Source organism: Poromitra crassiceps (genome assembly GCF_964638095.1).
Source record: "Poromitra crassiceps genome assembly, chromosome: 8".
NCBI lineage: Eukaryota > Metazoa > Chordata > Actinopteri > Beryciformes > Melamphaidae > Poromitra > Poromitra crassiceps.
This window is the reverse complement of record NC_139629.1, coordinates 33,678,243-33,705,742: the sequence shown is the minus strand read 5'-3', so window position 1 is coordinate 33,705,742 and position 27,500 is coordinate 33,678,243. Positions and strand designations below refer to the sequence as shown.

At 47.9% G+C, this 27,500-nt stretch overlaps 1 protein-coding gene across 1 annotated transcript in view; it reads left to right on the top strand.

Moving 5' to 3' along the window:
• The window catches only part of LOC310780658 (calmodulin-binding transcription activator 1-like), a gene marked incomplete at both ends in the record, with an annotated part of 83,003 nt that overhangs the window by 36,514 nt on the left and 18,989 nt on the right, over positions 1-27,500 (top strand). Inside the window, 4 exons of the mRNA XM_083641175.1 lie at positions 6,113-6,253; positions 6,980-9,333; positions 11,500-11,626; positions 12,322-12,456. Of these exons, the coding sequence (XP_083497301.1) occupies positions 6,113-6,253; positions 6,980-9,333; positions 11,500-11,626; positions 12,322-12,456 (2,757 nt within the window). The remainder of the gene's footprint in view (positions 1-6,112; positions 6,254-6,979; positions 9,334-11,499; positions 11,627-12,321; positions 12,457-27,500) is intronic.

The following is a 27,500-nucleotide window of genomic DNA, read 5'->3' as shown; positions in this document are numbered from 1 at the left end:
TTCACCTCAGGACAGCCACAGTAGTGCAACAACGACAGCAGCGCGCTACTGTATTCATGACGTCCGCGGCGTTAATGTAAAAAAAGCAAGAAACGTCGTTCTGCGGTGATGTGTGAAGTCATTAACTTTGGGAGTTGTTGGGACAAAGAGAGGGGGGTGAGGTGGGTGAGGTGGGTGAGGTGGGTGAGGTGGGTGAGGTGGGTGAGATGCCTTGTAGCTGCCAGGCTACATGAAGGGGCTATGTAAAGAAGAGCAGAGAGAAAAAGCCCTCTCTGCTCCCTTTCTGCCTCTCTCTATCCCCTCTCGTTCTCTTGCAACGGCCGTGTCAACACAACCCCTGACGGTAGAGCAACATTGCCACCTAGTGGCCTTTTAAGAAGAAGAAGAAGAAGAAGAAGAAACCCCCCCCCCCCCCCTTCGCCATTGGGTGTGTGAGAGGTGGCGATGAAGTCATGCTGTATTATATTATATCCATGCATTATTCAACTTTAAATTATACATCAGGCCCTTAATGCACAGTAGATTTTCCACAGAGTGGCCTATATCTTCCAACAAGCAACTTGCATTCATCAATGATGATATGTATTTGGCATTACGCAGGAGGGCTATAGTCTGTGTGCAGCGCCATGGATCTCTTCGTACATAACGCAACTTCCCCCCAGTCCTCAGAGAGGCTGTGTGTGGAGGAGCTCGCAGGATTGGTTACGCCTGCACAAAGTGCATACAGTGTAGTACGGAAAATATACAGGAAGGGAGGCATGTTTCATATGGGGCCACGCACACATACATGTGTGGCTGTGTGGCATGTATGTTCATGTGTGTCATGTATGTTCGTAAAACGTTCTCACGTAATTATGATGGTTCAACGCGCTCATTTGACGTCAGTTCGTCGGCGCATGAACTCTTGAACTCGAATCGTTATTTTTCCCTGAAGAGTGCGTCTCAACTTCCAGAAATATAATTGCCCTCATCTGTCTTGATCTTCCCTTTTTGTTATTCTCCCCACATGATATTTCACCGTGCAAACCATGTGACACCTCTAATGATTGAAAAACACACACAAAAAAACACAAACGAGAAATGTGGATTTCACGGATCAGTTGAGCTCATTCTGTCCCCCCCCCCCCCCCCCGTGACAAAAACACGCACGCTCGTGCTGCACCACCACGTCGTCGTCAACACTCTCAGTCGCCCAAAAACTCGCGCGCGCCGCACACACAACGACGTCCTCTCACGTGCACACGCGCACGGACGCTCTGCTCACACACACACACGCACGCACGCCCACTCCAAATATAAACCCTGTGAAACGTGTCTGACCCTCATCCTCCTTAACGCCCTGTCGTGTTTGATGAGAAAGAGACGCAGGCTTAAAGAGAGTGGCTTCGCTGCTCGGTCACGCTACGACCTCGGGCAGCCAGCTTGATTCACTCCTTTTGGTCCTAATGCTATAAACACACGCGGCACAGTGGTCCCCAGCCGTGCCCGTAGCCTGCTGACAGATAGCGCTTGAGCGGAGCTAACAAACACTCAGACAGACAGAAGGCCAGTCTCCAGGCGAGACAGCCCCCGCGCCAGAGAAGAACGGAGCAGACAGCAGAGCGAGGCAAACGGGGGATGGCCATACTGTAAACTATTGTACTCTACTGTCCCCATATCGTGCCCGATGGTGCAGAGGCAGATGGGAGAAGCGTGCGCCCCCTACAGGAACACTGTGTTTGTCATGAGGGGCCTGTGTGGTGTTGCTCAAGACAGGATGCAGTCATCGCCGGGATGATGATGATGATGATGATGATGATGTGACTGGGGTTGTTGTTTGGTGCCGTCGTGGTGCTGCCGCTGCTGCCGCTGCCGGCGTTGGAACCTAGTGGCACTAGCTGCTGTCACGTCTGCTTTGGAAACACAGCTCCTCAGTGAGGAGAAGAGACAGGCTAGACACGCTGGTAACTGTACGCCAACAACAACAACTACCCCCCACCGAGGCTCCAGGGGGGTGACGGCCGTCTAGATGATGCCTGCATGAAGAGGGGCTGAGGCAGATCAGGGCGCAGGAGGAGGAGACACGCGGTCGTTTGGACACAGAGGGATGGGGCTACATGGTGGGTGGATGCTGTGTTGGGTTAGAGAGACTGTCACTCTTGCTCTGTCACCCTCTCTGAGGCAGAGCGGCAGGATGGATGCTCTCCTGTCCCGTAAGCCTGCCGTCATCATGACCCTATCGTCCCAGCATCATCTCATCCTAAAGATTTGTACTCTTTGCATTACAAACTGTCAGGAGCCAAATGCCAACTTAAAGCACGTTTTCTAACTGGATCTCCAGATAGACACAATTTATATATATATATATATATATATATATATATATATATATATACTAACAAATACTTCCCTAAAGCCTTTCGGTCAGATGCGGTATCAATTAATTTTCTCAGTTCACTTAATTCAAAGTACAATGGAACTGTACTTTGTACAATGGATTTTCTAAAAAAAAAATATATATATATATATATATATATATATTTTTTTTTTTTAGAAAATCCATTGTTTGTCAAAGATCAAAATGAATCCCGCCTGTGGCCTGCCACGTTGAGTTGTCAGTGTAACAGAGAGCTAATGGTGTTCGCTTGATCAACAGCTCTGCTGACATCTGCTGCTGGTGACCAGCCTCTAATCTGCCAGGGAATCTTAAAGCTTTGGACTTAGATCCTAATCAGACTTATCCAATTATCTCCCCCAGCCTGTTTTCTGGGCTTTGTTCTTAACTGGCTCAGTCTTTAATCTTCCATACGTTATACCTCTCACTTTAATCTCCCATACCCTCTACCTCACAACAACCCCACTGTCCCATACCCTCTACCTCACAACACCCCCACTGTCCCATACCCTCTACCTCACAACAACCCCACTGTCCCATACTCTCTACCTCACAACACCCCCACTGTCCTATACCCTCTACCTCACAACACCCCCACTGTCCCATACTCTCTACCTCACAACAACCCCACTATCCCATACTCTACCTCACAACACCCCCATTATCCCATACTCTCTACCTCACAACACCCCCACTGTCCCATACTATCTACCTCACAACACCCCCCACTGTCCCATACTCTACCTCACAACACCCCCACTGTCCCATACTCTCTACCTCACAACACCCCCACTGTCCCATACTCTCTACCTCACAACACCCCCACTGTCCCATACTCTACCTCACAACACCCCCACTGTCCCATACTCTCTACCTCACAACACCCCCACTGTCCCATACTCTCTACCTCACAACACCCCCACTGTCCCATACTATCTACCTCACAACACCCCCCACTGTCCCATACTCTACCTCACAACACCCCCACTGTCACATACTCTAGTCTCTACCTCTCACTCACGCCACCCCCACTGTCGCACAGCCTTTCCCATCTCGCTTTCTCTCATATGCAAACAGACACGCAAATTCTCACTCACACACGCTCTCTCTCACCCTCACTCATTCTCTGTGTCTCTCTCTCTCTCTCTCTCTCTCTCTCTCTCACGTGCGCCTATTTAACCGAAGGAGGTATTGAAGTGTGGGGAACCCATAAAACCCCGGGGAACCCGTTAAAGCTGTCTTGATTTTGTTTGATAGTCTAAATATGCTTCACTTCTGAGGTATTACCATATTTTCCCCTCCCGGTTGAGAGCGTCTCTGCGCTTGCAGCAGTCAGCGGTGTCTCTGTCTGCTGCCTCCACACAGACACGAGAGTCACTATCAGCCTCATCAGGAGTGGTTGGCGAGTGGAGCGATGAAAGGTATTAGGAGTGGCTAGCGGAGTGTGACTGAGGCAGGGAGTGGAGCTATGCAAGTGAAAGGCTCCCCTTTCCCCCTCGGTGCAGCAGCAGCTAGGCGATGTTCCTCCCCAGTGGCTTCCCCTGTCAGAACAGAGACATGGGCCACTGGGGCCAGGCTGCGGTGCAGTGGCGTGGGGCGGGGTGCGCGGGGCCGTCACCTTCATCGGCTCACTCACGAAGAGGAGGCCACGGAGCCATCAGCAGAGCAGACACACTGACACAGGGGAGGGAGAGAGACACCAGGGTCGACTCCAGGCCTGCTACTTCAGAGAGGGGGCAGTGCAGTGCACAAGGCTTGGTGTGAAGAGAGAGGAAAGGAGACTGGAGACAAAGCCACTGCCCTAGCCCGCACTGAACAGACAGCGCCCCCGAGTGGACAGGGGGAAGAAGGGAGGGGAAAAAGCAGTTGGGGGTTTAGAATGATCTCTACATTATGGATGTGATTAAGGCTCATCACAATAGACCAAATCAGCGGGATGTTTACATTTACTTCCGGGTACCCCTGAGGTCCACACATTATAATGGCGGTGGACGGCACAAACTGACATGTTGAAGACAAAAACAGACAAAGAAGACAAAAATGGTTCGTCCGTGTTGTGTTGTTGTTTAATATCATTCATAACAACACTTTCACTAATGTTAGTGGAGACCAGACTAGCTAATTTACCTGTTGGACCAGACTAGAGTAGACTTGAAGCTAAATTAAATTGACCTGGCGTCAGTAGCTCTGTCTGTACCAGGCTCTTTCTCGCCGAGAAGAGCCTGGTGACGCGAGGTTACTCTGTCTGTAACGTAAAAAAACAGCGAGTTTGACAGACAAACAAACGTTATTAGCTAGCTAACACTACATAAAACAAACACAGAAGAAAGGCTAGATACGTCGGACAAGCATGTTTACCAACCGTTTAACCATTTAAATTGAAAGTAGTCGGCCGAAAACAACGAGAGGGTTTGACAGCATTTATATGACAACACGCACATTTAAACCTGCCGCCTTTCCCAAGTGGTACCCGGAAGTAAATTTGTTTACATGGTGACGTCACGGTGATTTGGTCTATAGCGAGCCAAAGTGGAACGTCACTTCCTGCTTCAGCACTGTACCAGAGATTTTCATCCGCCATTTATTTCCCCATAGACTTTTCGTAAAATGCTTATAAAAATAGTTGTACTTGTTCAAACCAAACGGTTCAGATATATTTCGAAACAGGAGAGATCGCATAACATTTCACTCAGACCAAAACGTAAAAAAGAATTCTGGTTTAAACAAAATATGTTTTTGATGTAGTTTTTTTTGCGGGGGGGGGTCCAAGTGAAATGTTCTATGGTCTCTCCCGCTTCCAAATATAGCTGAACCGTTTGGTTTGACCAAGTAAAACTATTTTTATAAGCATTTTACGAAATGTCTATGGGAAAATAAATTGCGGAAGAAAATCTCTGGTACAGTGCTGAAGCAGGAAGTGACGTTCACTTTGCCTCTCTATGTGTACGAAACCAAACTGAAATGCAGTAAAGTCGGTGTATATCCAAGTAGCATAGCAACTAGCCTGTATTGAGTGGAGTAGGTGGTGAAGAAGAAGAAAAGACTATTCATTCATAGTTATGCATCAATACATTCTACTACCACAACTACTACTGTACATTACATTACATTACATTACATTACATTATATTACATTACATTACGTCATTTAGCAGACACTGCTATCCAAAGCGACTTATACTACTACTACTACTACTACTACTACTCCTTCTGGTACTGCTACTGCTATTCTACCAGTAGTACTACCACTACTGCTACTTCTGCCACCAGTAATACCACTAATCTAGATAGCATTTTAGCGTAGCCCAGTCAGAGGGTTGTTTTCCCCCTCCAGGGCAAACAAACAGAAATATTAATTTGGGCGGTTAGTGTGGCGTGTGAGAGAGGCATACTGACATAGATGTTATATTACTATAGATGGGTCACCGCAGGCTCCGCCTATTCTAAAAAATGGTAGCAGCAAGTCTCTGGTCAAATGGGCGTGGTCAACCGTTGACTCAGGCTTGCCGAAAGTCTCCTAAGTGGGCGTGTCCGTGAAAAAAACCATGGGCAACACCCGCGTGACAAAATGACAGGAAGTGAGTTGAAGTTGGGGCGTGTCTTGCTTGATTGGTCTTTTGATACTGACAGGCAGACAGGAAGGGGCGGGGCAGTGGGTGGGGCCGCGGGGGGTTGGCGTGGCTGGTGGTCTGTTGGGCTGGCTGGCTGACATCTCTGTCTCCTCCTCTCTCCCGGCAGTTCATGGCATCAAGTGGACTTGCAGCAATGGGAACAGCAGCTCTGGCTTCTCAGTGGAGCAGCTGGTGCAACAGATTCTGGACAGCCACCAAACCAAGCCACCTCCCCGGACTCACAACTGTCTCTGCACGGGCACCCTGGGTAAGGGCTAGGGGGTGGCAAGGTGTTTGGGCTCCAGAGGAGAACTGGAAGATTTAGAGTGAGAGAAATAGAAAGGCCATAAAAAAAAAGACCGTTTGTTATAAGCTAGACCCAAGGAGGTGGTTGAGCTGAGATTTATAGGGGAATGTGGAGAGTGGTTATTGGCTTATTATTTGTTGTTTACTGGTAACAGTGTCGAGGCCCATATCTGAAATGGCCCAGCTTTTCTATAAAGCCATGCTAATCAATCAAATCATTTCAATTGGATAATTTCATTAGGCTATTATTCAGGAAGAGTTTGTAGACCAGAAGGTGATTTGATCAATTGAAGAACAGAATGACTCTGTGTAGCCCACAATTGCATTTTTATGTCTGATGAGTTCCCATAAGCTTCCCATAAGCTTCACTTAGACTATATAGAACAGAAAGGATAATTTATCACCGTCTGAGGAGAAAATCCTTTTTCACAGACTCATAAATACACAAACAAACCGATCATCCAGTGTTGACATTTTCACATAACTTCTGTGTCATCTATGGAATTTTTTCTTTTGTCATTGCCCCTGCACAAAGAGGATTATTTCCCACTTCTTAAATACATGATCAACAATTTGATCTCAATACATTTCTATTTGCCCCCCACCCCCCCCCCCCCCCCCCTCACCCCCAACCCCCCCCCCCCCCCCCCCCCCCCCCCCCCTCTCTCTCTGTCTGCCCCCTATACAGGTGCAGGGAGCAGTGTCCACCACAAATGCAACAGCGCCAAACACCGCATCATCTCGCCGAAGGTGGACCCGCGCTCGGGGGGCTACAGCAGCGCCCACTCCGAGGTCCAGAACAACGACGTGTCGGAGGGCAAAACCGAGCACAGCGGACATGGCGGAGGCAAGAGCTCCGGGGGGGGAGGCGGCAGCGCCAGGGAGAAACGCAACGGCAAAGTCCACAAGCCGGTCCTCCTCCACCAGAACAGCACGGAGGTGTCGTCCACCAACCAGGTGGAGGTCCCGGACACCACCCAGAACTCCCCCGTCTCTATCAGCAGCGGGCTCAACAGCGACCCGGACATGGCCGACAGCCCCGCGGTGACGGGGATGAGTCACGTGGCCTCGGTCATGTCTGGCCTGTCCCAGAGCGTCTTCATGTCTGAGGTCACCGGAGACCCCGTCTACGGCATGTCTCCTACCGGAGGTCCCAACACTCACCTGATGGGAGCAGATGCCACCTCACAGGGCCTGGTGCTGTCTGTGACCGCTGACAGCCACAAGTTTGCCTTCCCAGGTGGAGGAGTGGGAGAAGCTGGGACCAACGCAGCAGGAGACAGTCTTTCTATGCTGTCTGCGGCCAGCGTGTCCGAAGAGCTGGTGCTCTCCAGCAGCCTGGACACTGGCTCTCTCAAGATCCCAGAGACCAACATGAACTTTGACCCCGACTGCTTCCTGAACAACCCCAAGCAGGGACAGACCTACGGGGGCAGTGCGATGAAGATAGAGGGCCAGTCCTCCTCGGCGTCATCCTGCAACGGCGGCACCAACGGCAGTCTGCAGCGCTCGCCCACCATGTCGGACAACGGCTACAGTTTCAGCGCAGCTCTGGTGAAGAACATCAAGGTCGAAGACACCTCCTTTGAGCAGCAGCTGGCCAAGGAGAGCGGCTACCAGGTGGGGGCAGTAGTGAACTGTGGCGGCGGAGTGCCTGTGTCTGCTGGCGCCGGTCCAGCCCAGGGCAACCTCTCCCTGACCCCAGCGGGCGCCTTGCTGCCTTCCGGTGGGGGCCTGAGCCCCAGCACCACCTTGGAGCAGATGGATTTCAGTGCCATTGATGCCAAGCAGGACTATACCTCCGGTGCTGCCACAGTGGGCTATGGTCAGGCCATGTCCAGCCCTCATTTATCCCACCACAATCGTTCACCCAGCTTCTTCCTCCAGGATGCCTCTCAGACCGGCCAGGCCCAGCAGGGGAGGCCCGGCATGGGCCAGAAAACCCACATGATGGAGCACAACTCCCACGATGCCGGGGGCTATATGGGTCTGCAGGTGGTGAAGACGGACTCCCCCGGCAGCAACGGCCACCTCCACCACCACCACCACCACCACCACCACCAGGCCCACCAGAGCCAGCATAGGGCCAACTGTAACGGGGGCTCGCCCACAGAGGGGCCCGGGCAGGCAGGCTCTCTCCAGCTGCTACAGTACCAGGGCGGCTTCCCCGGGCTGGGCCCTGAGCATGAGGAGGTGGTGGGTTTGGAGCAGCAGCCAGGCAGTGTGGGTTCAGCTCAGCCTGGAGGAGCCACTGAGAACGGTGCAGACAGCCTCCTGAAGCCTGGAGATCACATCCAGGCCTGTGGAGGAGGGAGCGGAGAGGGAGGGGTTACGGAGCAGCACTACCTGCAGCAGGCCTCGGACAGCGGAGGGGGGACAGGAGGCGTAGGGGACGGAGTGGGCCTTCGTAATGCAAACAACAGCAACGACGGCAGCAACCGCTCCCAGCAGCAACAGCAGCAGCTGCAGCCCCTCCTCCAGGGTGCAGGCATGGTCCAGGGACTCTATAACACCGTAGGAACCCACCAGGGCCTGGGTGGAGGGGCCAGCAACGGAGGAGGAGCAGGGGGCGGGACAGGCATGGAGATCAGTCTGGATCACTTTGACATCTCCTTTGGAAACCAGTTCTCTGACCTCATCAACGACTTCATCTCAGTGGATGGCAGTGGGACCGCCATGTCGGCTGGGGGGGCCCTGTATGCCCACCAGCTGGTGGCCTCCTCCCACGGCGCAGACGGTCAGAACACGGGTGGTGGCGGCGGTGGTGGTGGGGGCCCTCAGCAGGGCCAAGAGGACGGAGGGGCCAGGGGCTCTGGCGGCTACACCCCCTCAGAGCTTTGCCTTCAGCCGTGCTGCAGCCCGCAGTCTCTGAGCGGAGGGGCCGGGGCCGGGGGGACCGCCGGAGAGACGGGCTCCCTGTCCTACATGCATGTGGCAGAGGTGGTCTCTGCCGCGGTGGCCCAGGGGGCTCTGGGGATGCTCCAGGCCACCGGACGGCTCTTCATGGTCACCGACTATTCCCCCGAGTGGTCCTACCCCGAGGTGAGTGTTGTTCAGTGCTATTTATTTCCTCCTCCTCCTCCTCCTCGTCCTCCTCCTCCTCCTCCTCCTCCAAGTCTTTAATTTGAACTAATCTAAAGTGCAGTGCTTTGCAGAATATTTAAATGGGCCGTCGGAATATTCAAATGTGTTGTCAGAAAGACTTAGTGGGGGTTTGCATTTATATTATACATTTGAGGCATTAAGCGATCAATCTTATTCAGCAAACGTATTCAGAGTAAATTACAAGTGTAACAGTAGAATAAATTAAAATTCATGTATCCCCCAAAAAATTACGAGCAGGCAATAAAGACTGCAGGTGTCAGAGCAATGGCATCCAGACAAGAAGCATCATCAATAATATGAAGTTGTAAAAATGAATGAGGACCAAGCAATAAAGGCAGGGGCAGGGAGAGGTGACTGAAGTCTTCCCTGAAGAGATTAATTTACAGGGGAGAGCTACTGTAGGGGAACATTTTGTCAGTCTTTTTACGGTGTTGAGTTTCCATTGTTGGGGAGCAAAGAGTGTTCGAAAACGGAGCGATTATGAGGTCAGAACAGGCAGGCGTAGTACTAATGCTGCATTCGTTTATGGTAGGAGCTGGCAAGTGGCAAGTGGCCAACACGTCATATCCGACCTATTTGCGTTCGAGATTGCACTGGGAAGTAGCAAGTAACATGACGCAGAATGACGCGGTGATGTTTCTCACCATAAACAACATGCGTGGCCATCTTGAAATGACGTCAAATGACGCGGTGGGAGCTACTGGGGGGTTGAGAAATCATACCCAAGTTTGCGGGTAGGAACTCCGAGTTATAGTGGCCTTTTATTTGATTTTTGCTAGTAGCAACTGGCAACTTGCCACATCCCACTTATAATCGAACGCAGCATAAGCACTCAGGTAGGAGTAAGTAGTAGCAGAGTACATGGCATGGGTTGGAGTGTAGGGCTCAGCCATGGCCTGTAGGGGGCTGCAACAAGCATTTGACAGAAGGAGGCACAGGGAACAAATGGAGGGAGTGCAGGAAGGGGGTGGCATGGTGGCTTTGGATCACTCTGTCACTCTGGATAAAACCAACTAATTGCCTAAAATATAAATGTTGTGCAAAAATTAGTGGGGTGTTCTTGGGTGAGTTGCAGCCAGGGCCTGGAAATGTTTTAATTGCAGATTCCGGTTTTGTAGATTATTTCTGTATCTGGCCTGTGATATGACTTAAACTGTTAAACAAATTTGATTTGTGCCAGCTGTGTGCATTTGTCAGTAGGTCCCTGGCTCCTGCTTAATAGAGACACTGCGGAGCGCGTCATTATTCAGAAACCACGCCCAAAACGGGGGGAAACAAAAACTCCCCCCCCAATCCTGGCATTCTCCTATGTCACGTGTTGCACACAAAGATCATACACAGGAAGATGAACACTCCATCTTACTTCATTGACAGCTAGATTCACATTTTTCTTCTCGCCAATTCCCAATGGCTTCCTTGTTTTGCTCGGGAGTACAAAAAACTTTAATTGGCAATTTTTTTTTTACATTTGTTGTCTGCGCAGCCCACCACACAACAGCTTTTAGCTATGTTTAATTCAAGGAAAATGACGCTGGTGTGTGGAAGTGAACGGAGAGCTTTCCCCCGTGATGGGCACGGCCTATTTCATGCAGTGTCTCTATAGGGGTCACACCCACGGAGATGTTATAAATGCTGAGGAAAACTGAGCGCCTAAATGCGTCAGTTCATCTTGTCTGCTGTGCATTATTAAATAAGTTATTTAAACTTACATTTACTTGTGATACCTGACAATGTCATCTGATTTTTTAGAAAATTACTCTACCTCATCAAAAGCAAGCTTGACCGCTTTCCTATGATGTACAATTCAGTCTCTAATAGAATGATGTAGTCAGTAGCAATATCCTCCTCTCACCCCTGGAGGGCAGCACAGTATTTTAACTTGGTGGTTGAGAGTTTTAGAGAAAATGGGAAGAGGTGTGATATTGGTTATCCACTTGATGGCAGTAGAGGACAGTATAAGGATGTGTGTGTTTTCAGCTCGGTGTCATTCGTAGCTATGTGCTCTAGATGGCAGGCACGAGCAAAGGATCTAATGGTGTATGCTGGAAAATGACTTGGCAGGTGTGGTCTGAGTGTATTTCATCCGCCTGCTCTGTTTCACAGGGTGGGGTGAAGGTGCTGATCACTGGGCCCTGGCAAGAGGCCAGCTCTAACTACAGCTGCCTGTTTGACCAGATCTCAGTCCCTGCCTCGCTCATCCAGCCGGGGGTGCTGCGCTGCTACTGCCCTGGTAAGACGGTAGCATCCTCACTCACATCAAACAAGACTAGAAGAAGAGACAATAGTGTCAAAAGCGTCTTTGAGTATTTTTTTTTAAAGCGCTATATAAGTCCGATCTATTATTATTATTATTATTATTATTATTATTAATAGATTTGGTGGGAAGTTTTCCTGATCACATGGACCACAAGCCAACACCGAGATGTTACTGGTTTAAATTCAACATCATTCAAGTTGACCGGTGACATTTCTGAATTTTTAATGACCCTTGTTTTCTAGCAGCAAAGACTTAATATAGCAGTGTGTCGTGAGTACTTTAAAATGAGTCACCAACATGCTTTTAGAACCCATCTTAACTGAAAATGCAATCTTTTATACCAATGTGCACGAGCAATGCAAATTAAACAAACAATACTTAGACAAAAATATTGAAACTCATCATTAGGTGTCACATACTGCCAAGCCCTGTCTATCAATTTGTCAGCCAAAAATGTCAGTTTTAATGAAATAAACTGAAGATAGAGCAGTTTCCAGGCTGTTGTGGCGCTGTAATCCTTAGTTATTGTTATTTTTTTGTTCACACTTGCAGTAGTTGTGCAGGGAAGATTAAACCATTCATCACCAATAAACAAATCTGACTACACAATTACAGCCACTGTGTGTTTTGTATGTGTATTGAATTCCCATGATCCTCTCCCTCCGCAGCTCATGACACAGGCCTGGTGACACTGCAGGTGGCTGTCAGTAACCAGATCATCTCCAACTCGGTGGTGTTTGAGTACAAAGCCCGCGCTCTTCCTTCACTGCCCTCATCTCAGCACGACTGGCTCTCATTGGATGGTACGTCTCTCCTCCCTTTTCCTTCAGCTCTGGTTCCGGGTTCACAAAGAAAGACTGTGACTATATGGCTCAGATAGAACAGTCAGACTTCAGATAGACGTCCACATTCCCTAAGTTGCACAAAGCAGTTTAGTTCTTGACTATCTTAAACAGGATTATGGTGCAATGAATGCTGGGTAAATTAAGACTTTGTTCAAAGTAGACAAATCAAAGCGAGACACCCCATCTTTCAGTCACTTCCTGCATTTGTTTCACGTGGGTTTTGCCCATGGTTTTTCACAGGCACATTCACTTAGGAGACTTGCTGCAAGTCCTGAGTCTATTGGAGTCAATGGGAGGAGTGAACGTGATCTCAGATTATGACAGATTATTTCGCCCCAATAGTCATCAGAGTAAATATTCGTCCCATTTTCTGAAGCCACATATCTTCTGAACATTCCGACATTAAAATGGCGTTTTTCAGACAGACAGATCAGGAGAAAATTAAATTTGTTCAAGACCTGTCTCTGTCCACTTGGTCGGGTGTCCATACAGGCACGAATGGCTGGTGGGAAGCCGGATTAGGGGTATGTGTTCTGGTCGCTGCACTAGCGCCTCCTCTGGTCGGTCGGGGCGCCTGTTGGGGGTGGAAGGGAACTGGTGGGAATAGCGTGATCCTCCCACGTGTTATGTCCTGCCAGTGAAGCGCCCCGCTGTCAGGTGAAAAGAAGCGGCTGGCAACTGTGCATGTGTCGGAGGAAGCATGGTGCTAGTCTACGGCTCTCCCCAGATCGGCAGAGGGGGTGGCAACCGGGGCAGCAGGGGGGAATTGGCAAAGTACAATTGGGGAGAAAATGGGACGGAAATCAGAAAAGAAAATACCTGTCTCTGTCCAAGCAACACACTCTCGCGATATTTGGCAACAGGAACTCATGTTAGCAGAGAGCAATTAGCTAAAGCTACATGTGAAGTTTGTTGATGTAATAGCTAAATCTGTGGTTGGAAAAAATATTGTTTTAATCGAATATCTTAGTTACAACAATATTGAGCTAACAAGGGGCAGCTTTGTGTTTATATGTGTGGTTTGTGTGGAGTTTGGGAACTCACGATCTCTAGTTCAAGTTAGCTTGCTAGGTCAGCACTAACCCCGCGTCACCAGGCTCTCTCTCTCTCTCACAACACTTCAGGGGAGAGCTGACCACGTGACCATTTAGGAGGCCTGCTAGTACCATTTTTTACAATTTGTGGAGCCAATTGTTATTTTTTTACCAATTATTATTGTGTTCTCCTCTTGGCTGTCATTTGCCTCTGTCTCTCCCTCTTGACTCGGTGGGCTGCTGTCAGAACCATGGTAACCATGGGTGAAGGCCTGAGTTAGCCTGGGGGTATGGTGTTTTTTGGCTTCAAATTAGTCCGTCTTTATTTTTCTGAAACAGTCTAACTTGCATTAGATTAATCGATGAGCAAAATGAAGACTGGCCTAACCCTACAGACCAGTCTAAAATATATTTGCGTGAAACGGGCCCCTGGTCTTGTATGCGTTGTGCTATCCCCATTTGCACTCTCTTTGCTCCCTCTAGTTCTTCTCTATGCTCTGTCTCTATTTGTCTCCTCTCCGTCTTTTCATCCCTCCCTCCAAATCCTCCAGCTCTCCTGCGGCCTTGTTCATGTCTGCTGGATCATCATGCATTACAGCTTGCTCTCTCTCGCTTCCCGTTGCTCTCTATTGTCAGCACTTGCAGGTTTTGGAAAAGAAATGCTGCTCAAAATAAAACGAGACCTTTGAAGTTTTTATACGTACTTCAGAAAGGTAGTCCAGCTATGTTCTTTTGATGAAAATGATTTATTAACATGAGCAATGAATAACAGATTATGAATGTTCAATGGTTATAAAAGTTCAAAGTCTTTGGCGATTAGACTCACTCATCACGACTCTGAGACGTCATGCTGACGTCATGGTGATTATGAAGGGGGTAGTGAAGCCGTGAGTAGAATAGGATATCCCCCCCGTGGAGTCTAGACCTGGTGGTGGTGAACTAAGAAGGCTTCTGGAGATCTCTGACCTGGAGGAGGATGGGGTGGAGGAGGGTTGCAGCAGCACTGAAATGACAGCAGATTAGAGTATGAGAAGGGAACAGCTCTTAAAGGTTGCCGCTAAAGCTGTGATTGGCTGAATTAGTCCATGGGCCAGTCCAGATTCCGGTACCACTCAAGGTGGCAAAACTTGCTTATCATTTTTGATAAGACACATGTCTGTAGATGATATTTTGGTATGATAGCCATTCCTTAGTGGTAGCTGTGACACAGTTACCAGCTCGTGAAGTTAACCACCCCTAAAGTAAATTGCATTTTAGACGCTGGTGCATATCCTGGGTTAAGCACATGGTCAGGGCATTTTTCAATCTTTTGTCAATCTTTTTCAATCTATTTTAAAGGGGACCTTCTTAGCTTTCATTAAAGGCAACTGCTGCTAATAACAACTGCTGTTTGCTTCAAGAGGAAACCTGCCTATCTCTGCTGCCAAAAGGGCCTAAACACCTCCGCCCTTTTCACACCTAGAAAACCCCCCACTTTGCACTCGACAAGAACAAGAACAGCTCAGAAGTTAACTGAAAATGCATGCTGACATAAGCATGATCACATCATTTTTTTAAATCTATTCATATCCTAATTAATATTAGGTCAATAATAGATAACTGTAATTGTGTTAATATTCCCATGAAATACTTTAGGCCTATAGATTCAAATGTTATTTTCTAATGTTAGAAGTAACTGGTCAAGAATAAGATGAGCTCTGATAATAAGACTTATCTCTGTGTTATGTGGAGCAGGGCGATTGTAGTTCCAGACCTCTAGGGGGGCTGAGCCCCTAATCAGAATGTGACATGCATACAGTGCCTCACAAAAGTGGTTGAACAACCCCCCCCCCCCCCCCACCAGCAGCAGCTAAACGACTAATATAGCCAGTCCAGTAGTAGTAAATATGTTTTAGAAAATGAAAAATGTAATATGTGCTGTTTGATGTATCCAACTCCTTTCACTTTGGCAAACCTCAACTCAAATACACAATGGAGTCCACTGCAATGAATGTGCAAGGCCAAAACAGTTGACCTGGCATTATAGCTACACTCACTGAGCACTTTACTGGAACACCAGACTAATACTGGGTAGATATCAGGGTGGCAATTTCATCATTTTAGGGGCGTGGCCATCTGTCCTTCGGCGTCACTTTGTTTTAGGGCACAAGGCCATCGCTCTATTGACATCATGAAGAGCGATTTTTCAGAAATGTGTGTTAAAATGAGCCAATTACACATCCTTTGCACATTAAACTGAGACCACTGATGCTTTTAAAGCAACTGACAGTAGCAGGCTGGTAGCAGGGTACTGCCGGCGATGTGGCCTTAGGGATCTCAGGGCATCACGGCCAGAAGGAGGAGCAATGGAGGCCATGGCCTCCGTGTAATTCCTACCCTGGTAGGTATCAGCTTTCAGCTCAGTGTTATCCGGCTACCAAAGTGACAGACGTGTTGCATTCTGAGATACTTTTCTGCTGACCAAAGTTGTTGTTTTTGCACCATTCTGTGTCAATTCTTGAGACTGTTGTGAGATCAGCAGTTTCAGAAGGGTTGGTGCCAGACCTAATACTGCGTAGGTATCAGCTTTCAGCTCTGTGTTAACCGGCTACCAGTGACAGACGTGTTGCATTCTGAGATACTTTTCTGCTGACCAAAGTTGTTGTTTTTGCACCATTCTGTGTCAATTCTTGAGACTGTTGTGAGATCAGCAGTTTCAGAAGGGTTGCACCAACAACCATGCCGTGCCGCGGTCAAAGTGGCTTATGGTGTGAGTTGCATGTTAGTTAGTTTGTTCAGCCATAGTTGATGGTGAAGTTGATGGTTCCACACTGACCATGTGCCTAAACCAGGATATGCACCAGTGTCTAAAATGCAGTTTACTTTAGGGGTGGTTAACTTCACGAGCTGGTAACTGTGTCACAGCTACCACTCAGGAATGGCTATCATACCAAAATATCATCTACAGACATGTATCTTATCAAAAATCATAAGCAAGTTTTGCCACCTTGAGTGGTACCGACAAGTGAAATTTTGAGCTCTGGCCCATGGACTAAATGGGAAAGGATGTGGCCAGCTGTGATTGGATTAGCACAACCTCCTAGGCCCATCAGGTAGATGCATCACACCTGAAGGAGAGAAATGTGTGAGAACTGAGGGGAACTGAGAGGGAATGTGTAAGTGAGAACATTACAGTGACTCTTTCTGAAATTATGTTAAAACTTCACTTGTGTATCGACCTAGTACCAACCTGCCGTCTATTCTGTGGGAGCAGATCGGCAATTTCACTCACACAGACACACACACACACACACACACACACACACACACACACGGAGACACGCAATTTCTAGAAGTTGTATGATGTTAGTGCATTGCTGTGTTGAGGAGTAGAAACACTCTCTTAACACTGCTATGTTTAGATGTGTTCTGTTAAACATGTCATGATAGGTAACTAACACTCAACCAACTTCATTCTGCACTCTGTGTTGGAATAGTGAATTACATTTGAATTGCATTTGCATTTTATTTTCATTTGACATTTGAGGCATCTTTCAGACTCTCTTGCCAAGAGTTCAGTGAGTTCACAATAGAGAAAGTCTAAACTCATCTATCACCTACGTTAGAATCAGCCAATAATAATAATAATAATAATAAAAAGGTCATTGTTGAAAACATAAGTGCCCAGATATCAGAGTAATAAGAGGGATTCTGTATGTATATGTAAGGTCTGCCCAAATTCCCACTTCGACCGCCGGCGATTATTTGTTTGATAATACACATTGATGGACATTGGATCATGGTCATTTACAAAGATTATGATTTCATGGTTTTATGTGAATCATTTGCAGTAAAAAAAATATATATATATATACTTTATACTTTTTTTTGTAGCTGAGCGTTGCAGGACTGCATGACTCATTATGTCAGGCTGGCAATATCTGTTTTTAATTCAAGTCTGTGAGTCATAAGATAGCTTTGTGTTTACAGTAGCATGCGTGTGCCTACGCATTTCTGTGTGTATACAGTATGTATGGATGCTGTTGCATGTGTGTGTGTGTGCGTGTGTATGGGTGCCGTTGCATGTGTGTGTGCGTGTGTATGGGTGCTGTTGCATGTGTGTCTGTGTGCGTGTGTAGTACTGTACGTGTGCTGCTGGGGGAGCGTTGCTGCAGTGTTTGAGCATTGACAGGATAAAGTAGGGCACGGCGAGGCGAGGCGCGCGCTGGCGGGACAGCTGCATTGCAGACGGCCCTTGAGGGAGTGGGAGTGAGTAATCGGGAGCTGGCGGCTCCCACGCGCGGGCGGCAGAACCAGTGGATCCCTCCGCCATTCATACCCTACTGCCTCACTGGCCCATTCACAGAACCAGTTAAGGAGGAGCTGACTCTCTCATACACTCCACACAATGCAGAGGGAAAACACAGCCCACCCGATTACCTTACGTAGAGTAACCCCTTGCCTGCCACCTCTACTACAGTGTGTTTCACAGCCGCTTGTGCTCTCCGATTTTTTAGCACGATAAACAAGGCGTTTAGTGATGCAACAACTTGACTGAAGGCATGTTTTTTTTGCTCTGTTCACTTGCAAGGTTTTCTGGCTGAATTTCAACATGTCTATGCTGATGCTTGTCATTCGTTCTAATGGAGGATAGGCTGCATAATGAGCATGCATAGTGCCATGATGAGAGAGCTGATCAACCTGGAATTATTAAGATATATTGATCCATAGTAGCCTATATCCTCATATTGATGAAGGGAACAACAATGGAACGGTTGTCTCTCTATGAAATACTACAGTTGTGAAATTCATCAATATTTTCTGAATGAAACTCGTTAGTACAAGAAATTAGTGTCTCTGCAAAAACAAGCCGCAAGTGCTGGCAAAGGTTCAGCACCACCGCGCTGCGGACAGTGACTCTGGCAGCACCGAGCACACCACCATATTACCCATACTCATGTTTTATTTTTCAAGTCAACATTTGAATGTTTGTTTACACCACCCTGCAGAGGGAAATAGCAGTTCCCCACTGAGGAGACCAGATCATACTGAACTTTTTATTTTTTTCCTCTTCTTCTTCTTCTTCATTTTAGAACTAGGGCAGAATGTATTCACTTGAGCATGTGTGGTCATAGATGTAATGGTGCCACACTGAAGCATAACAACAGAACTCCAAAAAGTGTTGTACCTCTCACAGAATAGTGAAGAGGCAATTGCTAACCTGCCTCAAAAACACTAGTGGGGACAAGACTAGTGTGGGACACGTTTTAACCCCTAATTGACCTGTAGGGTAATAATAATGACATTATGTGCCACCCACATGCAGTATTCGTGTCAAAGCGCAGCACAGCTAACACAGCCCGTGAGTTAGTTCTGCCATGGAGAAGACTCACTGTGCTGCTATGATGTGCTAATGGCACCGCTGCCTGCCTGCCTGCCTGCCTTGATTTGTCATAATGCAGAGTGGGGGAAGGGAAGGGAAGGGAAGGGGCGCCTGGCTTTTTCTCTGCAGCACTGCAGGTACGGAGCCATGGGCAGCACAGAAGAGACAGTAGAGGTAAAGCAATCGGAGCTGCAGCGCTCTCCTCTCCTCTCCTCACCCGCCCCAATGAGTGCCTCCTGTGCTCGGAGGCTACACGGCCCCCCCTCGCTGCTCGCTAGTCGGGAGCGGTTCGTTCGCTCGCTGGGGAGGAAAAGACCAAATTACAGCCCCGCATAGCGGCACTTCTACACAACACTGACTTGCCAGTGTTCTATAGGGAGCGTATTGATGATAGTATTGGGTTGGCTTAAAAACTACACTGGCGCGAGGGCAAACGGGAGAGCGTGCACAGTAGTGCGCACACACACACACACACACACACAATGCAGGAGCGGAGGAGGAGTGGGCGTGTTTGGGTAAACACGGTCAACTACCGCAAACAGGAGGAGGACAGGGTTCAATCTCAGGCGATAGACCGGTGGTGGTGGTGGTGCTGAGAGTGAGGGGGTCGTCTTTTGAAACGGCTGCACCGACTCTCTCCGGGCGCACAATGAACCGAAGTATAACAAACACATGCGGGGACGCGTCGAGTATTTTATATCCGACCGTATTTTGTTCTAAGTTGAACAAAGCAGCGTCTTGATGAGCTCGCGGTGTTGTTGAGGCAACGAGAAATTGGGGGAGAATAACGCAAAGCGTAAACAATAATAATAATATATGAATAACAATAACGAGAGGGGCGCGAGCTTTTAAAAGCAGCAGACACACGGGCTGGAGGAGCGAGGCGAGGAGGGGAAACGGGAACTAGGGCGTCTGTTTACCGGCGGCACGTGCGCACACGACGTCTCCTAGCAGCGGTATTTGTCATTTTACTGCAGGCAGGCTGGGAGAGCAGCGCGAGGCTACTAGAAAGACCGGGGGAAGTGTGTGTGTGGGGGGTTACAGGAGAAACAAGTGAAGAGGAGGAGGAGGGGGCTATTATAGGAAGAAGAGTGTGCGCGGTCTTTATCTCTCTCTCTCTCTCTCTCTCTCTCTCTCTCTCTCTCTCTCTCTCTCTCTCTCTCTCGTACATCGCTCTCTCCCCTCACTTTGTTCCATTGTTGACGCGCGTGCTCTCTGTATTGAGATTGAGATTCACTCTACAGCGAGGATAATATTTTGTTTTTCACACCGAGAAACTGCGAGCAAAACTGCATGATTTGAGTGAAATGCATCATGGCTGGACTTCTTTGGGTCAGGATGCCAGTGAATGACACCTGCTTTTCTTAAAAGACAAAAGGGACAGTTGTTTTTTTTCGCTTTAGTTTTTTTGCTTTGAGGGGGACTCTACAAATGGAAAATGAAATAGAAGGTTAGACTTGTTCAGTTCAATCTATGGCTGTCGTGTTGTCTGTGTTGTTTGTGTTGTATTTGGGCTGTCCCCCCCCCCTGTGCTTTATATTGTAGAGAAGTTAAAGTTACACGTGGACGCTCTGAATGCTAACTTACTGATATGAGCCAAGTGTGTCCCAGCTGTGTCTGTCTGTTAGCGAAGTTTTGCTGAAATGAAATGTGTATTTGTTTGACCACATGCGTCCTTTAAGTGCTTCATGTGACTCTGCCTCATTGCAGAGCAACTGGAGAGTTGACGGTTAGTAGCCAACTCCTCCTGACTCACGACAATTCCACTTTATACATTTTGACATGTAGCCTAGAGAACATAGCTCTCTATTGCTTTCTTGGTGTTTTATTTTAAAATATATATGTGTATAGGCCTATACTGGTTGGCTATGATTAGATAGAGGAAGTTGTGTTGTCCTACTCTCTTTCACCTGCCTTAACTGCCGTTACTTCTTAGTAGTTTTGGCCAAACGGTGCTTTCACCGGCTTCATGACACTTTACGGTCAGTTTGACCCTCCCCATGTCACGATGAGCGTGTGTTGCCGACGTCCCGACCTACTCGGGTTAACGTCCCTTATTATTGCCAGTTGCAAGCGGTGTTTCACGTGTTGTTGGGAAGTAGCCTACGGTAGTTGCTCTAGCGCAGTGGAGGCTTGTCGCAGCCTGGTGGTGGTCAGGCAGGCTATATCGGGGCCAGTGTCTCTCTGCTGTTATGTTACCTACTTCAGACAGTAGAGTGGTCATTGTCAACACACACACACACACACACACACACCAGTGCCAAATTAAACCATTTTAAATGAGCCGGGACGAGGACTACACAAGTTGCTACCAGACCAGTTAGCCCCTCATACAAGTGTCGCTGCGTCTCTTCAGCACCACGGCTCTGTGGACAGCGACATCACATCAGCGCCTGTGTGTGTGTGTGTGTGTGTGTGTGTGTGTGTGTGTGTGTGTGTGTGTGTGTGTGTGTGTGTGTGTGTGTGTGTGTGTTTCACTTTGATCCCCTGAGTCGTCAAACTTTGCTTTGATTTAGCGCTGCCACTCTATTAAACAGAGACATCGCCATACATTTCCTACCTACCTGTTGCTCTTCTTTGAAGTTTTCACCATATGCTAAGGAGTACAACTGTCTATAATGCATTGCACCACATGTTTTGTTAAAGGAAATAATGGTCTGTGTTAGATACAACACTGCAGGTCATCCTTGGCAAGTCTTTTAGAACACGTTTTAAAATATTGTAGGGATTTCCATAGTGCTTTTGGCTGTTTTACATAATGCATTGAGAGGAGTAGTAAGCTAACAGTAGTAGTAGTAGTAGTAATATAGCAGCAGCAGCAGCAGCAATGCATGGCAATTAGTGGACACTTTCATCCAAAGTGCTACAGTACATGAGTGCATTTTAGGATGAGCGATAGTAGGAATGGCAGAAACGGCACAAAACAAACCACTTAGTATTAGTGGTGTTGTGGCTAGTAGTGCTAGTGCTAGTTGTGTGGTTGTATAGAAGAAATGGCATAGTAGCAATACCAGTGGACCGCGCTATAGCAGCAGTAGTAGGCTACTGGTAGCTGTAATGCTTATGCCGGGAGGTGATGGATGGCCCCAGACTGGAGGGTTTAAAGAGGTAAAACGTTTAAAAAGAGGAAACAGCCCTAGAGAAAACGAAATCATCTGTTTCCCAGATAATTCACAATGACCTCATTCAAAACAACAAACTCAGCATTACTGGGTTCTAGCATAAATGTTTTCATTCCTTTCCAAAAGTTTTTGACAGCGACAATTATTTATTTAACTGCAACTTTCTAGTCCATGCTAAGCTCACCACTGTATTTCATAAGACCTTCCTTTTTAGAGTAAAAGTCCAATACTGTATATGTCAATTTCCATATATCAGATTTTTCAACATTCTTATGCATTGTTTTTGTCTGTACTGCAGCATGAAATATCTCATAAGTTCTGTGTAGGTAATACCAGTCTATGCTGTGATTTGAATTATTCTTATATATATTATTCTTATTATTATATAATTACTTTGGTCTCCATCTCTTTGATAACAGGGAATAGTGTAATCTTCTGTATCATAAGTATGATGTAACAATATGAAATTTCACAGTACAGTACGGTATCTACCAAAATATCACACTATACGGTTTATTTTTTTCACCCCTTTAATTAAACGTACTATGGCCGATCAGAAGAAAAACAAGTATTTTGCTTTGAAGAAAAATATTGCTTTATTGAACTGAAACTGAAACTAATATGAGAACGTTTACGGGCGTCCGGGTAGTGTAGTGGACGGTAGATTCCCTGCCTACCAACACAAGGGTCACAGGTGTCTGCAGGTGGGAAGCCGGATTGGGGTTATGTGTCCTGGTCGCTGCACTAGCGCCTCCTCTGGTCGGTCGGGGTGCCTGGACGGGGTGGAAGGGAACTGGTGGGAATTGGAGTTCTCAACGGGCCTGAAAATTCAAGCCCAACCCGACCCGGTCCAAGTCAAGCCCGACCCGACCAATTAGCATAAATTGTCAGCCAGAACCCGGCCCAAGCCCGTCTGGCTGGGCTCGGGCTGAACCTGAGAACTCTAGTGGGAATAGCGTGATCCTCCGACGTGCTACGTCCTGCCGGTGAAGCTCCCGCTGTCAGGTGAAAAGAAGCAGCTGACAACTGCGCATGTGTCGGGGGGGGGGGCATTGGCCAAGTACAATTGGGGTGAAAATGGGGGGAATCAGATTTTTTTTGAATGTTTACACAAGGGTCCTCCATTATGAACTTATTTGTAGTGGCGTGCGGCGGCATACATATTACACAAAATATCGTTGACACAATCTACAATATTTCACGGTATCTCACGGTTATTACATCCATAATCATAAGCTGAATGCATAATAAGAACTGTAACTTGAGTTTTTTTTTGTAGATTATAAGTTTTGTTTTTGTCCTAGTCTGCTAATGTGCTAATCACATACAGTATTCATGAATGTGTATTAGGTTCCATTCCAGTTCATGTGCGGTTATGTCCCTTTCTGCCCACATGCTTGTCTCACTTCGTTGTACCTGCATAACACCTCGTTAAAAAAGAGGGGGTGAACTAGCCACTCTCAAAAACTAGCACACCTGAATATCAGATGTCTGTCTGTCTGTCTTCACTTTGCCTGTTATAAATTGCAATTGTTGCTGCAATATGCTCTAGATACCATTATGTGTCAGAAGACTAAAAATGTAATTCCAAGTGCCATGTTAAAAGGATTGCCATGCCTCGAGGGTGCGGAGAAACCCTACGAATGTGTTTAGCCTAACTGTGTTGTCTCGCTATTAACGGAAAGCTTAGGAGAGACATCCTGTCCCTTGAGCCATCGTGTGCTTCATCAGATTGATTCATCGTTGAAATGATCTCTCCGCTCATCTCTCATTTACACTCCTGCCTGCAGCTGACGACTCAAGCAGCACATATAGTTACTGTATCTATGCAAATAAGAAGCTAATGATATGTACTTATGGAAAAATATGTATGTAAGCCTATTATGTGATATGTGGAAGAAAATCTAACCGCCCTACTTCTCAAGACAAGTATCCAATACTGCATTTATGTATCTCTCTCTGTTAATGTAATAGTGGATGACAGCAAGTCCCCTGTGGTGTTTTCTCTTGGCATTTTACCCTCAATGTGACACATTGTATCGAGTATCTGATCAGTGGTGACTCTGTATTGATATTGACCTCGGCTGTTGGACACACGCCATTAGGTTAGGAGCCCCTTAACCTAACCGCCTTGTTTAACACCAACACAAAATACCATTCAGACAGTGTCTGCCTTTTTTTTTTTAAGTCTTATTAAGCTGGGCTATATGGATGAGAATTAATTATTTTTAGGTGTGCAGAAACACAGTGGGGGAGTCACCTTCGTCTTATAGCATACATAATATCCCACACACATAATATCATTTTGCACACCTGTTGCACTCTGTTGCAATTCTTTTTTTGATGCACTACAAGAGATGTACACTAGTAATGCTGCAGGCATCCGGCAGGTTTTCACTTGTGTCCAAATCTTTTATAGCTTTGAAGTCAAAATGTTGACATCGGAGCAGAAAGCCCTGTGTGAAGGATTTCTGCTGATGCATACTGCTTGCAAATTGTTGTGTGCAAGTGCAGTCAAGCTAGCAGAACACTTTTGACAGATTTGTCCCTTGCAAAAATTGATTTTGGATTGAGGTCCCCTGGGATACAAAGCAAGGTCAATAACTAAGCATAGAGCAAATATGTTTGACAGCACTGAAATGGCAAAAAAAAATCTAAACCTCATTTATAGGAATCTGAAGTGGTCATTTAATTTGGCCTTTGTTTACAGCCACACTGTTTGATCATGAAGGTATGTGATTCATCAGAGATAGATGTGATGCTATGATTCTTCTATTTTACCAGAGAAAGATCACCATATCACCTACCTTCCATCAATCAATTCAAATCTGCTATTGTCACACTAAAGGTGCGTTCACACCGACCTATTAAAGTTTTTCGCTGGCATCGAGTTTACATACAAAGTCAATGAAAACGAGCCATTGAGCGTATATTCGCCCGGGAGAAAAATCGCTGGGCGTCCGAGCGACCGAGACAGAGCGATAGGGCGAAAATTCGCTCGTCGCCCGAGATGAAATATCCCAACTCAAGCGAAATTTCGCTGGCATCAGTCGCTCGCTGTTCAACGCCGATTGGCTGCCGTGTTGAGAGTGAGTCAAGGATCACACTGGCTTGGAACAAACCGCTGGTTTATTGTGTGGCAACAAACCGCATTGACAGCTGATTGACAGGCTGACAGCTGACATGAAGTGAAGTCTTTACTACCGGTATATAGCTCGCGTTAGGAGCACGCTGATAGGCTTAGCTTGTAAACAACTACGGTGGCTCGTAGTGGACAAACATCGTGACATTGCGTAACGTCATAACCCCCGACATGTCTTGTGCCTGTTGACGAGCGATTTAAACACAGCGACAGAGCGATTCCAAAGGGTTGAATCGAGCCATAGAGAGAAAAATAAATATCTATATATCGGTGTGAACACAGCTTAAGAAGAATAAAAGTCACAAGAAAGAATGTCAAAGGAACAAAACCAAAGCTGGTCACATTATTTATTGTATGTCAAAGTGAATCCGGTCTTTTATCAAAACACACAGCCTTGTGTTCCAGCTGTGATGAGGGCTGCTGCCAGATGGCTTGGCCCCTTCCTCTGCATGGTCACAAATAGCAGCTCCTGTCAGTCAGCTCAGCTCGCCTCACAGAGCCAGAGGCTTCCTGCTAGGCTACATGTGACTGGCTGCAGAGCTAATGAACTCCAGCACGGAGAGGAGCACAACCACAGGTTCAGAAGTGACGAGTCAAGGTGTCCACCCACCCACACTCTGCCAGAGGTTCACTTCTACTATTATGAATAAGCCATGGAGCCGTTGTGGGACAAAGGAGAGATGTGCCTTTTTTGGAGACTGGAGACAGCAGATCTATCACTGAGACCCGAGTGATCCTGAAAGACATCTGTATTGTTGGTCCAGTGGACATAGAGACTCATCACTCCCCTGATGTCTTGCATGTGTCCCACTCAGTATGAGAAGCAATTGAATAAGTAAATGATAGGCTTCTTGTACTGCATTGCGTACATGTGTGTGTGTGTGTGTGTGTGTGTGTGCGCGCACGTGCGTGCACGTGCCCACGTGCGTGCACGTGCCCACGTGTTTCCAAGGCAGTGGAGCTCCAATAACAGTTCTCCTGTTATCCTCATCCTTGGCATTTCTGAGCAAGGATGGAGGAGCCGTCCTTCACTAACCCCACCCAACCTCTCCACTGCCCACTAACCCCACCCAACCTCTCCACTGCCCACTAACCCCACCCAACCTCTCCACTGCCCACTAACCCCACCCAACCTCTCCACTGCCCACTAACCCCACCCAACCTCTCCACTGTCCACTAACCCCACCCAACCTCTCCACTGCCCACTAACCCCACCCAACCTCTCCACTGCCCACTAACCCCACCCAACCTCTTCACTGCCCACTAACCCCACCCAACCTCTTCACTGCCCACTAACCCCACCCAACCTCTCCACTGCCCACTAACCCCACCCAACCTCTCCACTGCCCACTAACCCCACCCAACCTCTCCACTGCCCACTAACCCCACCCAACCTCTCCACTGCCCACTAACCCCACCCAACCTCTCCACTGCCCACTAACCCCACCCAACCTCTCCACTGCCCACTAACCCCACCCAACCTCTCCACTGCCCACTAACCCCACCCAACCTCTCCACTGTCCACTAACCCCACCCAACCTCTCCACTGCCCACTAACCCCACCCAACCTCTCCACTGCCCACTAACCCCACCCAACCTCTCCACTGCCCACTAACCCCACCCAACCTCTTCACTGCCCACTAACCCCACCCAACCTCTTCTCCTCCTCCGGCCCTCCTGACTTATCCTCCCTTCAGCTCTCCTCTCCTCTCCACTCGCTTTCTCTTCTTTCTTTCCTCCTCTCCTCTCCTCTCCTCTCCTCTCCCCTCCTCTCCTCTCCTCTCCTCTCCTCTCCTCTCCTCTCCTCTCCTCTCCTCTCCTCTCCTCTCCTCTCCTCTCCTCTCCCCTCCTCTCCCCTCCTCTCCTCTCCCCTCCTCTCCTCCTCTCTCCCCTCCTCTCCTCCCCTCTCCTCTCCTCTCCTCTCCTCTCCTCTCCCCTCCTCTCCCCTCTCCTCTCCTCTCCTCTCCTCCCCTCTCCTCTCCTCTCCTCTCCTCTCCCCTCCTCTCCTCTCCCCTCTCCTCTCCTCCTCTCTCCCCTCCTCTCCTCCCCTCTCCTCTCCCCTCCTCTCCTCCCCTCTCCTCTCCTCCCCTCTCCTCTCCCCTCCTCTCCTCTCCTCTCCTCCCCTCTCCTCTCCTCTCCTCTCCCCTCCTCTCCTCTCCTCCTCTCCTCTCCTCTCCTCTCCTCTCCTCTCCTCTCCTCTCATCTCATCTCCTCTTCACCCTTATCGTGTCCTCCCCTGTAAACTCTCCTGCTGTCTTCTTCCTCCCTCCAACCTGTTTTTCAAGTGTGTATCAACCTGTCTCATGAGGAGATGCCATCATGTCCCAGAGATGACAGATCAT